A 16428-nucleotide genomic window follows, 5' to 3' on the forward strand; every position below is an offset into this window, starting at 1 on the left:
GAATACAGTTTAGCTATATTTTATTTGCACCAATAAAAGCTGACATGCATGTTGTGGGAAATGGTTTAATATATTAGACAATACAAAACTAACATAACAAAGGCTACCTAATATTTTGAGACGACTTCTACCGTGAAGCCGTCAATGTGAAATTATGAATACTAAATAACACAAAAAAAGTCCACGTCAGCACCCTCTGCCCAAATAATGTCACTGCACTGACCCTCCCACCAAGATGGTGCCTGTCAGGCCATAGTGATGACGTTGCTTCCAAAGGCCTGGGCGGAGCCGGGACGTAGCTTAGCACTTTCCACCAGTAACTCTCAGTGTGTGCCCTCAGAAGAGCTGGGTAGGCAGGTAGGGGAGTAGCTCCAGACACTTCTTTTTTGAGCTCCCCCCCCTACCAGGCACTGCCATGGCCTCGGAATGGCAAGAGGCCGCGGTTGAGCAGGCCGAGGAGATATCAGCCCGTCTTAAACAGTTGCTAATCACGGGACTCGGCCTTGTTCATACTGAGTTGGGCCTCGACTTAGGCCTGCAACCACAGCTCTATCCTTCATGGGTATTCCTGGCAGTGCCAGCCTCCCTGGGCCTGCTTCTTCTTCTACTGCTCTGCACTGCGGGACGGGGTAAGAAGCAAGTCAGGGTGGAGAGGGAGACGGCGGTGGTGGAGACCAAATCACCGGCACCTAGCAAGAGCATTAAGGTGGAGGATTCCAAGAAGAAAAACAAAAAGAAACTACCAGAAAAAGCCAAGGTGAGGGATTCAAGATCTAGATCCCAGGCCTATAGTAATAATTTTATTGATATCTAGGCGTGGCAATAGTATAGTTGTCATAGGAACAGACATACACAAGTCCTAACTAAAATAAAATATTTGTCTACAATACAAAATGGGCTCATATCATTGCGATGCCTTACTACATCTATTTATTTTGCCAGTTGTCTGACGACAATACAGTTATAATGTAAAAATTCCATCGTCTGTACATTTTCTGCTCACTAAAGAATATTCACTAGTGTAGACTGTAACACCGTGTAACTGTTGATAGGTGTGTGTGTATGTTTATACATTTCGAGTAATATGCAGTTTATTAATCAAGCTAACTACATTGCACAGAGACATGATCATTGATATTGGTTTATTATTGCTAATAAAGCACAGGAATATCGGTCAAATACTGTGCAGACTCATGTTCTCCTGTATAGTAAACTACTAAGAGAGAATGCAGTGGAGTGGAATTTTGTGGTCATATTTTTCATTTATATCTCTCTATCTCTATATCCCTCGGTCCCTACCCACATCAGACCACAGATTACACTGCATCCTCTATCGGCCATAGACTACTATTTGCCCTTTAGTTACTCCGTCAGCATATGTTCCCTCAGATCAGATCAGACCAATGAACCTGCTGATGTTCACATTATCACACTGCCCCCCCCCCCCCTACTCATGGTATGCTATCTCCTAAGCACAGTCGATATGAGACGTGTGGATGGAGAGTGGGAGAAAAACAGTCCGTCTGCAGTACTTAGTGAATGGGACTACAAGGTTGTAGAGATACCTAGGCATCTGGAACACTATATTGCAGGAAATAATGCTGCCATCTAGTGCTCTTGTAAATAGATAACATTCTTGCAAAACTGCTGCTATATAGTGCTTCAGAAATAGGCTCCTAAGCATACATCCCTGCTTTTCAGTAAAAAATGCCAAACGAATGAAGAAAAATTGATAACAGAAGTAAATTCAAAATTTGTTTAAAATCACATGCTATCTGACTCATTAAAGTGATTGTAAAATTACAAATATTATTGAGAGAATAGTGTAATAAAAAAGTAAATGATGGGCACTTTCATTGATCAAAATCATTGTAGACGCTAAAATAAATGAATTACTCTTTCATTTTGTTATAGATCCCGCCCTTTCCTCCTCCCGCAACGCAGTCTAATTCTGTGTAAAATGACGAATCACGCTGTAGCCAATCATAACGTGCCCCCTTTGGTGTCAAAACCATGTGCGTTATTAACTTGCTGGGCAGCAATAAGGGCGCTTTACAATTGGCTACAGCGTGATTCGTCATTTTACACAGAAATAGATTATGCATTGCGGGCGGAGGAACGGTGGAATGTATAACAAAATGAAAGATTATTTACCCCAAGGCAGAACATACAGGGATCTGAGATGTCACAGAACATGCGTCATGTCTGCAGAAAGAACAGGACACATGCAGGAACTGTTAGAGATTTAACTTTGCAGCACTGCTCCACATCAGGCTGTTCTCTTCAAACAGAGTTGTTCTCTGGCTGCACAGTGTAAGTTTTCCTTATCACAGTGTATCCAGAGCAAAGTGTTGTTTGAATATGCAGTAGATTTCTATATTAGACCAAGAGAATAGGAGAAACCATTTTTTTATTGAAGAGACAATTTAATTTTTTTTGGCTGCATCTAATTTGCAATCCAATTTTCAACTACTGCACTGTATTATAAAACTTTTAAAATTGCTTTATTCTCCAGTTAACACATTAAAATTAAACGTGTGCTTAAAGGGACATTAAACACTTTGAGATGGTAATATAAAATGATAAATTGTATATATAAAACAGCTCTGCAATATACTTTCATTATTTATTTTGTCCTCTTTGCCTGTAATTCCATTCTGAAATTGTGAGCTTTTCAGTTCCTGTTAGAAATGGAAGTGCAGAACACTGTTAAAGTGAATGTAAATTTTACTTGTGAAAATTAAACCTACTTGCTCACAATGTTATAAATAGTGAAACCGCATTAATATAAATATAATAAAGAAAAGGAATATACTTTTATTTAATTTAGAACTTATCTACGTTGTAAGCACTCAACTCCTCCCAACCGTCTTCTTCCTGGATTGCAGCCCTATATCCGATGCCTCATTTCAATATTTTACGCCCACACCGTGATGTTTGTTTTAAGCTCGTTCACGACCAGGGCCGACATTTGCGCATGCGTTTTGCCGGAGCCAACGATACTTACTTGCAATTGCTCTGCAGGTCTTAGAATAAATGAGATTTTATCGGTATTGCGCATGCGAGACTCAAGGACGAGCATGGAGTATGCTACGTCATCGAGTAGTTCACGCATGCGCATTTAAAGAAAGTGACGTGGCGAACAACGATCCTGACGCCCCGGGGAAGAAAAAAACATTAAGACAGCAAAGTGTCAATCAGATAAGAAAAGTGGGACCAAAACTGCAGGCGGAGGAATCGGCGAAAACAATAGCAAGTAAAATTAGATATTTTGACTTTTATTTATATCTTGATAAAATATGATGAATGAAACTAACGTTTATTTGGGCAATTAAACACTTTGATGCAGAGCTATTTGGTTGACTTTACATGCACTTTAAATCCAGCACAACCATTGGCTGCACACTCTAGTGACCTATTTATAACTGTCTTTAATTGGCCACAGCAGAGAAGGTAACACAAGTTACAACATGGCAGCTCCCAGTGTTTTATAGACACTAAAACTTTACACTTATTTTGTCACTTTTTAAACAACTAATGAAACTTTAAAAAATACATCTACATGTTACTCATGGACTAATCTTTTCTTTGAATGCATCATTCTATCTAGCATGTATTTAGTGTTTAATGTCCCTTTAAGTGTAACTTCTTAATTTTAAATTTTATTTAAACGTGAGCTGCAGACATTTTTTCCACTAAATCGCAGAAAGTGAAAAAAAGTTCTTCCTCTGGGATTATTTATATATTTTAGCATCTACGATAATTGTGATCTATGACAGTGCTCATCATTTAATTTATTACAAATATTGTTTAGAGAATATTACTTTTCCAATCATTTTTAAAGAAACATTTCAATCCCTTTAATGCTAATTGTGCAACAAACATTTTAGCTTTATATTGGCTTAATTTTTTTTTAATTTTTTTTTCATGATTCAGATAAAGCATGCACTCTTAAGCAACTTTCAAATTCACTCCTGTTATCCATTTCCTTCATTCTCTTGATATCTTTATTTGAAAAGCAGGGATGTAAGCTTGGGAGCCAGCCCATTTTTGGTTAAGCATCTGGGCAGCGCTTGCATATATATATATCTCTATCTCTCTATCTCTCTATCTCTCTATCTCTCTATCTCTCTATCTCTCTATCTCTCTATCTCTCTATCTCTCTATCTCTCTATCTCTCTATCTCTCTATCTCTCTATCTCTCTATCTCTCTATCTCTCTATCTCTCTATCTCTCTATCTCATCTCTAGCGCACCAAGGTGCTCCACATAGTGTGTTATCTTTTATCTATATAAAAAGATAGGGCCCCCCGAGGGGTGCCTACTCACAGAAAAAACACTCAAATATTGTGAGGTATGTAAGCGATTTGAATGTTTTCTCACGGATAGATCAGCTTCCTCCTCAGTTCTAGGTAGTAATCCGTTGAACAGTTCAGGACAACTGAATCCTGTTTAACACTCTTGGCAAAATGTTCCTTTTATCAGTCTAAGAACGTCTGTTTTATCAGTCTAAGAACATTGTTTTTACAATGCTAATGGATGTCTTTTCCACAAGCTTGTGGTTCACAGCAAGGAAACTATCCGGTACACTTCTAAGCGTCGAGTAGTGTGAGGTGGTGTGGCACTTACGTACCTAACATTGGTTTCAGAGTTTTTTTCTGTGAGTAAGCACCCCTCGGGGCCCTATCTCCTACTTTTAAAGATAATACACTATGTGAAGCACCCTTTGTGCACTTCCTTCTTTCCTAGATTTATTCCTGTCCCAGAGACGTACCTAACCTGTGTTGCCGTAGAAGCTGCCGGTCTCCATTGAATACTACTTGTGCTGGGGAAAACAACATTTGCACTCGATTGTTTGTATTATATGTCAATTGAAATTCATTTGTTTCATATATATATATATATATATATATATATATATATATATATATATATATATATATATATATATATATATATATATATATATATAATCTATCTATCTATCCAGCTTGGCGCCAGTTGCACTGCTGTTTGCTAAGTGGTGGAAACGTCATTTCACAGCCAATAGAGTTCTACCGTGGTCTGCCTGAGCAGCTCAGTGCAGCAAACGCTTACAGCAAATAAATGAGCTTTCAGCATGAAGTATTTTATACTTCATGATTGAAAGTCTCCTTTATTTGTTACAATGGCAAAAATCCTAGCGTTTTTACAAACGCTAGGATTTACAATCACTTTAACTAATCAAGTAGTATCCCATGTTTGATTGCCATCATGCAAGGAAAAAGCTTTAATAAGCAGGAAAATCTATTTTGGTTAGGGGAAAAAAGAAATCCAATGCCTTTACTTTGCCATCCAGTGAATGTATGGCAGATACAGTTGACAAAATGCTGAAGATTGATTACTGGAAGAGTAGGTTTTTGACCTCTGCTATTTTCACACTTTGTTACTTGTACTTAAATATATCCAGCCATGCTGAATAAGCACTCATGCGGTAGCAAGCAGTTTATTGACTTGTAGTAGATCTTGTGATTTATTGTATTTACCAAATTACCTTCTAACCTTGTCTGTAGATTGTGGTGTTATAAAAAAAATATATATTTATATATTTTTTTTGAGAATCCTATCTTCTCTTTGCAACCAATGCTATGCTTCTAAAACATTCTTCAGTAGCACACCATGTGAATACTTTCTTTTTTTTTTTTTTTTTTTTTTTTTTTTTTTTTAAATAAAATTCAGCAGCTAAAGGTGAGATGTAGATCTTATTTGCACCTAGAACCCCTAGCTGGAATGGAAGCACTGTAGTGAAGGTCTGTGAGATCAGAGTTTTCTGGGTAACATAAACTATTATATGTGAACATAAACTATTAACATTTTTCACAATGTGAAAAATGTACATAAACTGCTGTGCAATGATTAAATTACCAAAATATAAACTTTTAAATGGACACTAAACCCCAAATATTTCTTTCATGATTCAGGTAGAGAATACAATTTTAAACATTCCAATTTACTTCTGTTATGTTATTTGCTTCATTCTTTAGATATCCTTTGTTGAAGAAATAGCAATGCATATGGGTGAGCCAATCACACAAGCCATCTATGTGCAGCCACCAATCAGCAGCTACTGAGCCTATCTAGATATGCTTTTCAGCAAAAGATATCAAGAGAACAAAGCAAATTAGATAATAGAAGTAAATTAGAAAGTTGTTTAAAATTACATGTTCTTTCTAAATCATAAAAGAAAAAAAATTGGATTTCATGTCCCTTTAACTGTTAAGGCGGTATAGTAGATTGAGCTCTACTTTTAAGATTTTTAAAATATAAGTTTAGCAAAACCAAGAAAATGTTGCTTTCCCACATCTGTAAATTGGGTTTCGCAATTAGAAATGCAAACTGATTTTGAACATCTGTCAGGAAATGACTGGCTTTATACTGACAAACCTGGAAGGGTATATATTATTAGTTATATTAATATTTTAGAAAATGTAATTTTGAAATGCTAACTTGAAAATTATTTAGCAGAACACATACCCTGCAATGCTCACATACATCTTCTCTATAAAACAGTATATGAATTGCTGATACAGAATCGAAACAATTTGAATTTAGTTGTATAGAACAGCTTTGACCAAACTAAAGGTGCCAATTATATATAGATCCAAAAAGATAGGAGCCAGAAGTAAATTGTTAGGATTATTTGTATTTATCTGTTTACAACCTTTCGCTGGTTTGTTTAAAAAATAAAATAAAAAATAAAAACTGACCCAAAGATTCATATAAATGTTAAAGTTGACACAATTTTAGCCAGACATTAAACAAAAATATATTTTTAATGAATCTTTTGGCGCTGTACAAATAACCGATAATAAAAATAAATATATATATATTTGATCCTCTGTGTTTATCTGTCTAAAGCCTCTGCTTCTTCCTGTTTTCCGCACACAATGCTGGCTCTTTTCTGTTCTGTGCGGATCTAATATGTAGGTATCGAGGGCAGTGCATAAGTGGGTGTGTGACACTTATTACTACATTTCTCATTTGAATCTTACAAAGTACAATACACCAGTAAGTCCTCCATATATTCTGCAATTATTTCTTCCTAGAAGTGGTTTCTAGAAGGTTGGACCCCATATGCTCACATGTTAAAGGGGCATTCTAGTTTATGAAGCAAATGCTTCTTTAATTTAGGAATGTTTTTAAAAAAAAAAAAAAAATTTTTAAAGGGACATGAAACCCAAAATGTTGTTTCTTGATTCCGGTAAAGCATACAATTTTAAACAACTTTCCAATTTACTTCTTTTATCTAATTTACTTAATTGTCTTGGTATCCTTTTGTTTAAAAACATACCTAGATAGGCTCAGGAGCAGCAATGTACTACTGGGAGCTAGCTGCCGATTGGTAGCTGCACATATGTCTCTCTTTATTGGCATACCGGAAGTGTTCAGCTAGCTCCCAATAATGCAGTGCTGCTCCTTCAACAAAGGACACCAAGAGATTGAAGCAAATTGGATAATACAAGTAAATTGGAAAGGTGTTTAACAATGCGCGCTCTGAATCATCGTGAATTTAAAAATATGGGTTTCATGTTCTTTTAACCTCTTAAAAACTGTTAAATACATTGTCAAAACTGTGCTGAGTCAGGAACAGTATATGCATATGTTGCAATCTCTAGCCGTATCCTGCTCTTGAGCTGAATAAGGGGTGTTCCAGGATTGCAGTCCTTTTTAAAAGGACCTAAACTAAAATAATTTGTTTAAAATTAAAATGTTCTAGTTAAATAATTTATTTGCTTTATAGACATTGTTCTTATGGTTGTCTTGCATAGAGTAATAGGAATTCATTTTCATAGATAGTAGTATGAACAAAATCTTGTTTGTAGCTGAGGATTCTGTGTATTTTATAACTTCTAAAATTAACCTTTTAGGAATAATGTCATTTTGTTAATGTATTCTATTTGTTTTTCAGCCTAATGGCAGACCAGTGGAACTTGCAGATGAGGAAATAATTCCAGTTGTTAAAAATGAGAACCAGAAGCAGCCATTAGATACAGACAAAAAGAATGAAAAGGTGACTTTGATTCTTGCATAACTTTGTGGTGAATGTTCCAAATCAATTAGGTCTTATTTTTACTTGAAATTATCTGTCTTCACAAAGGGTCCCCCCCCCCCCCATATATTTCTTGAATTGTGGTGACAAACTGATGGGTCAGTTGCAGAGTGCAGTCCTCTGAGGTTTCCTCTGCTTCTCTGTGCATACCCCTTAAAGGGAAATGAAACCCCAAAAAATTATTTAATGATTTAGAAAGAGCTTGCAATTTTAAACAGTTTTCTAATTTACTTCTATTATCTAATTTGCTTCACTTGCTTTATATCCTTTGCTGAAAAGCATATCTAGATAGGCTCAGTTGCTGCTGATTGGTGGCTGCACATAAATGTCTTGTGTGATTGGCTCACCCATGTTCATTGCTATTTCTTTAACATAGGATAGCTAATGAATAAAGCGAATTACGTAATAGAAGTATATTGGAAAGTTGTTTAAGATTGTTTTCTCTACCTGAATCATAAAAGAAAAATGTTGGGTTTAGTGTCCCTTTAACTCACAAAATACACATACTCAAGTTTAACTCCTGTTTTTCTCCTTCCTCTACTATTTGGCACACAAGAACCTTTATTGAGTTTTTGCCCTAAATGTGGGCTAAATATCTATTTGCATACTGGTTACTTATTCATTCAATGACTGAAAAAAAAGATACTAAAGTTCCTTTAAATGTGTTTGGTTTTGTTAAAACATAATACTTTATTGGGTAGTAATTTAAAAGATAGGTATGTGCTTAAAAACATTCATGCATCGTATAGTATTGCTTTTTTTAAAATTTAACTTGTATATTGATGCTTATTTTAGCCAAAAATACCACTGATTAATTCATCTTTTTATATGGAACGGTTAATATTTATGTGATAGCCGTTATGGTTTTTTGCTGAGACAGAATTATAAAGGTGGTACAGATTACATCTATTTAATAAGAGCCTGCTGTAGTATATTTCATCAATCTTGCCTGTTTGTTTAATATTTATTTAGGTCTCTCACAACTTTTTGTATTATCAAATCTTCAGAATTATTGGTGTATTGCTAGGGACTTTTTCTTTAAACAGATTCCCTAAAGCAATATACAAATGATTTAACTCTGTATGTTGTTAAAAACATTAAGTAGAAACAGTATATTTTGTGCCACCTAGTATGATCTACTGTATTTGCATACTGTCATCTTTTCTTTTTTTCCCCTTCTATATCCATGCTTCTTAAACTGGGGGTTCTCAAAAGATTTGATAATGTACTGTGTACAGAGAGACAGGAGAACAGTAAAGGTCACTGGTACAATAGTAGGCTAAGTTGCAATTATAAAAAAATATAAACATTACATCAGTGAAGCAATGATCTCCTCTTGTTCTTCACTCAGTGAGTGGGCATTGCTCATCACCATACACTGGGGCAGACTTACACTAAGACCAACCAGAGCTGGGAAGACCAGGAATATTTTGCAAACTGTATGATTGTTGGTCTCAATTCATTTTTAATTCCTTTAAAAATGTAAATCTAATCTAGTTTTTATTTTTTAGGCAAAAAAGAATAAAAAGAAACCCAAAGTTGAGACAAAACCAACTTTACCAAATAAAGATAAAAAGGAAGTTGAAGAAGGTAAGTCAAAAAGAGTTGCAGTTTTTTAACCTCCTGGCAATAGTAACCTCATCACTCTCCAATGTGATGTCATGCTGTTAAAAAAAATTCTATTAGGTTAAAGGGACAGTCTACTCCAGAATTTTTTTTTTCTTTTAAAAGATGGCTAATCCCTTTATTACCCATTTCCACAGTTTTGCATAACCAACACGGTTATATAAATAGACTTTTTACCTCTGATTACTTTGTTTCTAAGCCTCTGCAGACTGCCTCTTTATAACGGTTCTTTTGACAGACTTGCATTTTAGCCAATCGGCATACATGAACTAGCACTGTCTAGCTGTTTAAAAATTGTCAAAATGCAGTGAAATAAGAGGCGGCCTTCAAGGGCTTAAAAATTACCATATTGGCCTACCTAGGTTTAGCAAACAAAGCAAATTTGATGATAAAAGTAATTGGAAAGTTGTTTAAATTGCATGCCCTAGCTGAATCGTGAAAGGTTTAATTTTGACTAGACTAGTCCCTTTAGGCTATGATCTGAAATCTAAACATTTTAATTCAGCAAAATGGCCTTCCTTTAAAGGGACTGTATACACCAATTTTCATATCGCTCTTGTAATAGACAATACTATAAAGGATATGTACAGATACTTATATAAAAATCCAGTATAAACTCTTTTAAAAAAAACATACTTGGAAGTAGGGCTGTGCGATTAATCACAATATATATATATTTTTTTTGCCTTACGATTTCAAATCGCATTATATAATTTTTCACCATATTGTAAAACTATTTTTTATAATGTATTTCACATTTATGGCTTCTTTTACTAATGCGCATATAGATAAATAATATATCTAGAGAAAAAACACACTGCAAAAACAAAATCCTAGACGGGGAGTCTCAAATTGAATGCACTTATTTATTTTATTTAAATAAATGTACCTACGATCTTTTGCACAAGAAATCTGAGTTTCTGTGACGGCTCAGTGTGTAGGACATTGCATAACATCAACCTATGGACAGCATCTAAGAAAAAAACCCTTGCTTGCTTTTCGACACAAAATGGCAACATTAAACCTTGCTAAAGAACATGAAAATAAGCCTGATGAATATTGTGAGCACATTCTTTGGTCAGATGAGGCAAAGATAAACTTGCTCGGGTGGGTCCAACATGTTTGGTGTGAACATGGCCAGGACTACCATAGTAAATGCATAGTCCCAACAGTGAAGCGCGGAGTGTGATTGTGAGGCTGCATGACTGCAAAAGGTGTTGAGATGACATTTATAGATTGCATCATGAAGGCCTGTGGGTGTAGAAAAATACTAAAGCTTGGCAGTAGAGGAATATTCCAGCATAAAGATGCAAAGCACATTGCCAAAAATCCTAAAATCGTTTCTAAAGAAGACATTTTCAAACTATGACCTGGCTAAGTATTTTGCCTGACTTAAATCCAATAGAGAACACCTTTCGGGTATTTTAAAGAGAAAGGTAGAGCAACACAACCCCTCCAGCAAAGACGAAATGAAAAAAATGTTTCTGATGAATGGCAGTATGTATGTGTATATATATATATATAAGTGCACTCGCCAGGACTTTTCAGAAGTTTAATTCCAATAAGTGAACGTTTTATATTGTGTGTGTATATATTGTATTTTTGTATGTCTGAAGAAGGGGCTAATCCCCAGAAAACGTTCACATATTAGAATTAAACATCTGAAAAGTCCTGGCTAGTGCACTCCTCATTATTTTCTATTTACCTATCTGCTGCACCCTGGGCATTGGAATTGGATTTATGGACAATGACCCAAGCTGATGCTTTTTTGTTTTTTAGGAAATTGGGAAACCAAAATTAGTAACAAGGAGAAGCGCCAGCAGCGCAAACGCGATAAAGGAGAACCGGACATAAATTCCCCATTTGTTGAACCTACAAACTCTTTCATAAGCGAACGGATCATATCTATTCCATCTAATTCTTCTGGTCCTAGGAAACCTAAAGGTAGGCATATGAATATAGAATCACTTTTTGTAATATAGACAATAGTAATTTTCTCATCTGAAAGCAAAAATAAATAAATACTAAATGGACTGGGCAGGTAGTTTCCATGGTATTGTGTAAAATAACTAAATGGACAAATTACTCCAATATCTGTAATGTTCATACTTATGCCTGTCATACTGGTACTCATACCAGACCAATTGAGAGTGAAGTCCTAAATTCTCTTGGGGGTCTCTCCACTTTTGCCCCCCCCCCCCCTCTGCTGGTTCTCTACCTAAGTGGAGTGAGTGACTTGGATGTATGATGGATGAACCATCAGTTTGGTCTGGAGTTGAATGAGTGCTTAAGAATTGCAGAAAATAGATTATGGTGTTCGCTGTGTGTGTGTGTTAACTTGCTACCAAGTGTTTAATTGCTTGACTATTTTGTTAATACCAGTTTAAAGAATTAAATTCTAGTGTTAAAATCATCTTTCTTTCTAATGACAAGATGAGTCCACTGATCATCTAATTACTATTGGGAATATCACTCCTGCCCAGCAGGAGGCGGCAAAGAGCACCACAGCAAAGCTGTTGAATATCACCTCCCCTCCAACCCCAGTCATTCTTTGCCTGTGTTAGAGCAAGGAAATGGTAAAGTTAGGTGTTAGAAAAGATTCTTCAAGCAAGATTTTATTATTTTTTAAGTAGTGCAAGATTGTGCTGCTTTGTCCTAGGGTGTAGCCGTAGTCCATATCAGTCTCTTCAGTAGAGCAGCGGTGGCTTTCAAGCAATGGGAACTTGTGGGACATAATTCTCACTGCGCCTCCCATGTAGTTAATGCTGCCCTAATGCTGAAAGCCTTAGTAAGATTACTAAGTCTTTATCTCTTTTTCCACATTTCCATGTGAGGGAGAAGACCTCTCAAACCTTGTGAGCTGCCTTGCTGCCTGGCAGATTTGAGGTAAGTGCTGACTTTATTTTTTCTGGGAAACTCAGGAAAAACTGGTCACTTTATTCACTAAGGGACGCATGAATTTCTCCTATATATTTCGGGGAAACATATAAAGGCAGTATTATTATGGCAGCCACTGGGGCTGAGGAGGTTTATTAAAGGGACAGTCTACCATATAATTGTTAGTGTTTTAAAAGATAGATAATCTCTTTATTACCCATTCCCCATTTTTGCATAACCAACACAGTTATATTAATATACTTTTTACCTCTGTGATTACCTTGTATCTAGGAACCTTCTTCCAGCCCCCTGATCACATGACTGTGACTGTTTATTATCTATTGTCTTAAATTTAGCATTGTTTTGTGCTAGATCTTAAATAACTCCCTGTGCCTGAACACAATGATATCTATATGGCCCACGTGTACTTTCTGTCTCTTTGTGTTGAAAAGAGATTTAAAAAGCCTGTGATAAGAGGCAGCCCTCAAAGGCTTAGAAATTAGCATATGAGCCTACCTATGTTTAGTTTAAACTAAGAATACCAAGAGAATAAAGCAAATTTGATGATAAAAGTAAATTGAAACGTTGATTAAAATTCCTATCTGAATAATGAAAGTTTAATTTATTTTAGACTGTTCCTTTAAGGCTCAGTTTTGATGTGATTTCACTTCTCCCGATGGCTTGACTTTAAAATATGCCGACCAGGAGGATAATTTTTAGATGCCCATGATGGACGGGGCTAACTGAGGCGACAGTTTGCTATTGTGCGCCATATTTTCCCTCACTTCCTGTGACCGGAATAGGTCGTGCCAGATAGCAGTCTTAGTTAGAAAAGTGCATAATAAGACTTAATGCTGTGCTTTTAGGACCGGACAGCTGTTCATTGTGCTGCAAGTTCCGGATCTTTTACTGGAGAATACTATCCTGTGTCAGCAGGGCAAGTAGGAACCTCAGCAAAGCTGAGGTGGTTAATAGTACTTGTATAAGTGTTTTGTTTTGTTTTTTGTTTGGCCCTGCAGAATGTTACTTGTTCTTTATGTTTTGATGCTAATGTGGAACCACCAATCCCTTTCTGTTCCTCATGTATTGAGATAACTTTAAATTATAGGGATATACTTTTTTCTTAGCCAACATGGTCTAAGGCGGATGCTGTTCAGAAGTCTGATGACAATGTTCAATATATGCTGCAGCTTTCTCCTCAAGTGTCCATAATTTTATCGCCCACACATGCAGTGCCCTGCGCTTCCTCTCCAACTCCACCTGGAGCTATGTTGCATCCTTCATGTCCTCTGCGGTTTCTGAAATGTTGTCTGCTTTTCCCATGCTGCAGGGAAAGCGCAAGAGGAAAAGAAAACATTCATTAAGTGAGGTTACTGACGCAGTTGTTACTATTTTGATTGCCCCCTCCCAGAAGCCTGAGGAGGAGGAGGATACTTCGGTAGCATCTGAGGGTGAAATCTCAGATTCAGACAGTGTAATTCTGTCTGCTGATACTGAAGTTGTATCCTTCAGGTTTAAGCTGGAACACCTCCATCTGTTACTTAAGGAGGTTTTAGCTACACTGGACGACAGCGACAACACGGTCGTAGTTAATCCTAAGAAATCCAGTAAGCTAAACAAATATTTTGATGTACCTTCCATGGTGGAGGTTTTTCCTGTACCAGATCGAGCTACAGAGATCATTGCTAAGGAATGGGAGAGACCGGGTATCCCTTTTTCCCCATCCCCTATATTTAAAAATGTATCCTATAGCAGACTCTATCAGGGAGTCTTGGCAGACAGTACCCAAAGTGGAAGGGGCAATTTCCGCTCGGGCTAAGAGGACTACTATTCCCATAGAGGATAGTTGTTCTTTTAAGGATGGACAAAAAATTAGAGGGGTTACTCAAGAAGATGTATGTACACCAGGGTTTACAATGCAACCTGCAGTGTGTATTGCTACTGTCACTAGTGCAGCGGCATACTGGTTTGATGCGTTGTCTGATTCTATTAGGACAGACACCCTTCTTGAAGAGATCCAGGATAGGATCAAGGTATAAAAAAAGAAACACCAATGGGATATATGAAAATGTAATATCAAGGACTCCCCATATGCAAATAAATGTGTATATACTCAACGATCTTCACTACTTCAAAGAGTTGGTAGTTATGTAATCACAAGTAAGAGTCCGATGACAGGAGTCTGCCCACCACACGTTTCCCACAACAACGCTGGTGGTGATATAAGGAGCGTAGGATTAACAGTGCTTCTGTATCCGATGTTATTATAATCAATCGGCATATAGTGCACACCACCACAGTAATCAAAACCTGTCTTATATCCGGATCATATGCAACAAACATACAAATAGGTTGACTGTAGATCAGTTACTTTACCTTCGTACTTGATGCCGTTGCGTCCTGCTTGATATCACAGCTGAGTCCTGTGTCCGCCTTCCACGGCGGTTATGTCAATCTCTGAACCTCCTCCTGTTGCAAGCGCCAAGGCGGTGTGTGTGTACATACGGTCCTCACCGCAAGTAAGTGCTCACTTCCTGGCCAGAACCGGTACAGTAAAAAGAAAAAATGGAGGAGCACAAACCGGGTGGAATGCAAATAAAATTAGGTTTATTTAAACCTGGCGCCGTAGCGCTACGGCGCCAGGTTTAAATAAACCTAATTTTATTTGCATTCCACCCGGTTTGTGCTCCTCCATTTTTTCTTTTTACTGATAGGATCAAGGCCCTTAAATTGGCCAATTCCTTTATTACGGATGCTTCCCTACAGGTTATTTAAACTAGGAGCAAAGATTTCTGGTTTTGCTGTGCTGGCCCGCAGAGCTTTATGGTTAAAATCTTGGTCTGTGGTTGTCATCTAAGTCTAAACTTTTGGTGATTCCTTACAAGGGAAAGACGTTGTTTGGACCGGGTTTGACAGAAATAATTTCTGACATTATGGGAGGAAAATGCCATTTCCTCACTCAAGATAAGAGGAATAAACCAAAGGGACGTCAGAGTAATTTTCGTTACTTTCGAAATTTCAAGGGAAATCCTTCCAAGCAGGAGCAGTCCAAACCTACCTGGAGACCCAATCAGTCAAGGGGAAACAGTCCAAAAAGTCTGCTATTGAATTAAAAGTGGCATGAAGGGCCTGCCCCCGATCCGGGACTGGATCTTGTGGGGGGCAGACTTTCCTTCACTCAGACTTGGGTTTGAGATGTTCAGGATCCCTGGGCGGTGGACATAGTGTCCCAGGGATACAAACTAGAGTTCAAGACATTTCCTCCCAGGGGCAGGTTTCTGCTTTCAAAGTTATCTGTAGACCAGACAAAAAGAGGCGTCCTTACACTGTGTTCAGGACCTCTACGACCTGGGAGTGATTGTTCTTGTTCCGATACAGGAAAGGGGTCTGGGATTCTATTCCAATCTGTTCGTGGTTCCCAAAAAAGAGGGAACCTTCAGACCAATTTTAGATCTCAAGAGTCTAAACAAATTCATAGTAAAAGAGAGATCTACTAAGCGCCTGCTAGAAAACAGACCTCTGGCTCTGATATGTTGACACCTAGTTGTCAACTAACAAAGTTAGCAAAAAATCAGAAATATATCAAAGCGCCACCTTACTGGAGGCTGGGTCTGAAGGGGGCTATGTATAAAGCGCCACAAATTACAAAAGAATCAATTTATACAATGTGTGACAAGATAAAAAGTTAAAGGGACACTCAATCAAAATTAAACTTTTATTATTCAGATAGAGCATGCCATTTTAAACAACTTTCCAATTTACTTCTATTAACAAAATGTGCACAGTCTTTTTATATTTAAACTTTTTGAGTCACCAGCTCCTACTGAGCATGTGCAA

The 16428-nt window shown here is 37.1% G+C and overlaps 1 protein-coding gene across 1 annotated transcript in view; it reads left to right on the forward strand.

The window, feature by feature from the left end:
* The first annotated feature begins 271 nt into the window (after positions 1-271).
* The window catches only part of MTDH (metadherin), a 41627-nt gene continuing 25470 nt past the window's right edge, over positions 272-16428 (forward strand). The window contains exons 1-4 of the mRNA XM_053715232.1: positions 272-757; positions 7948-8049; positions 9600-9678; positions 11494-11658. Coding sequence (XP_053571207.1) covers positions 416-757; positions 7948-8049; positions 9600-9678; positions 11494-11658 — 688 coding nt within the window. The 5' untranslated portion in view covers positions 272-415. The remainder of the gene's footprint in view (positions 758-7947; positions 8050-9599; positions 9679-11493; positions 11659-16428) is intronic.

This window comes from Bombina bombina, chromosome 5, assembly GCF_027579735.1.
Source record: "Bombina bombina isolate aBomBom1 chromosome 5, aBomBom1.pri, whole genome shotgun sequence".
Lineage (NCBI taxonomy): Eukaryota > Metazoa > Chordata > Amphibia > Anura > Bombinatoridae > Bombina > Bombina bombina.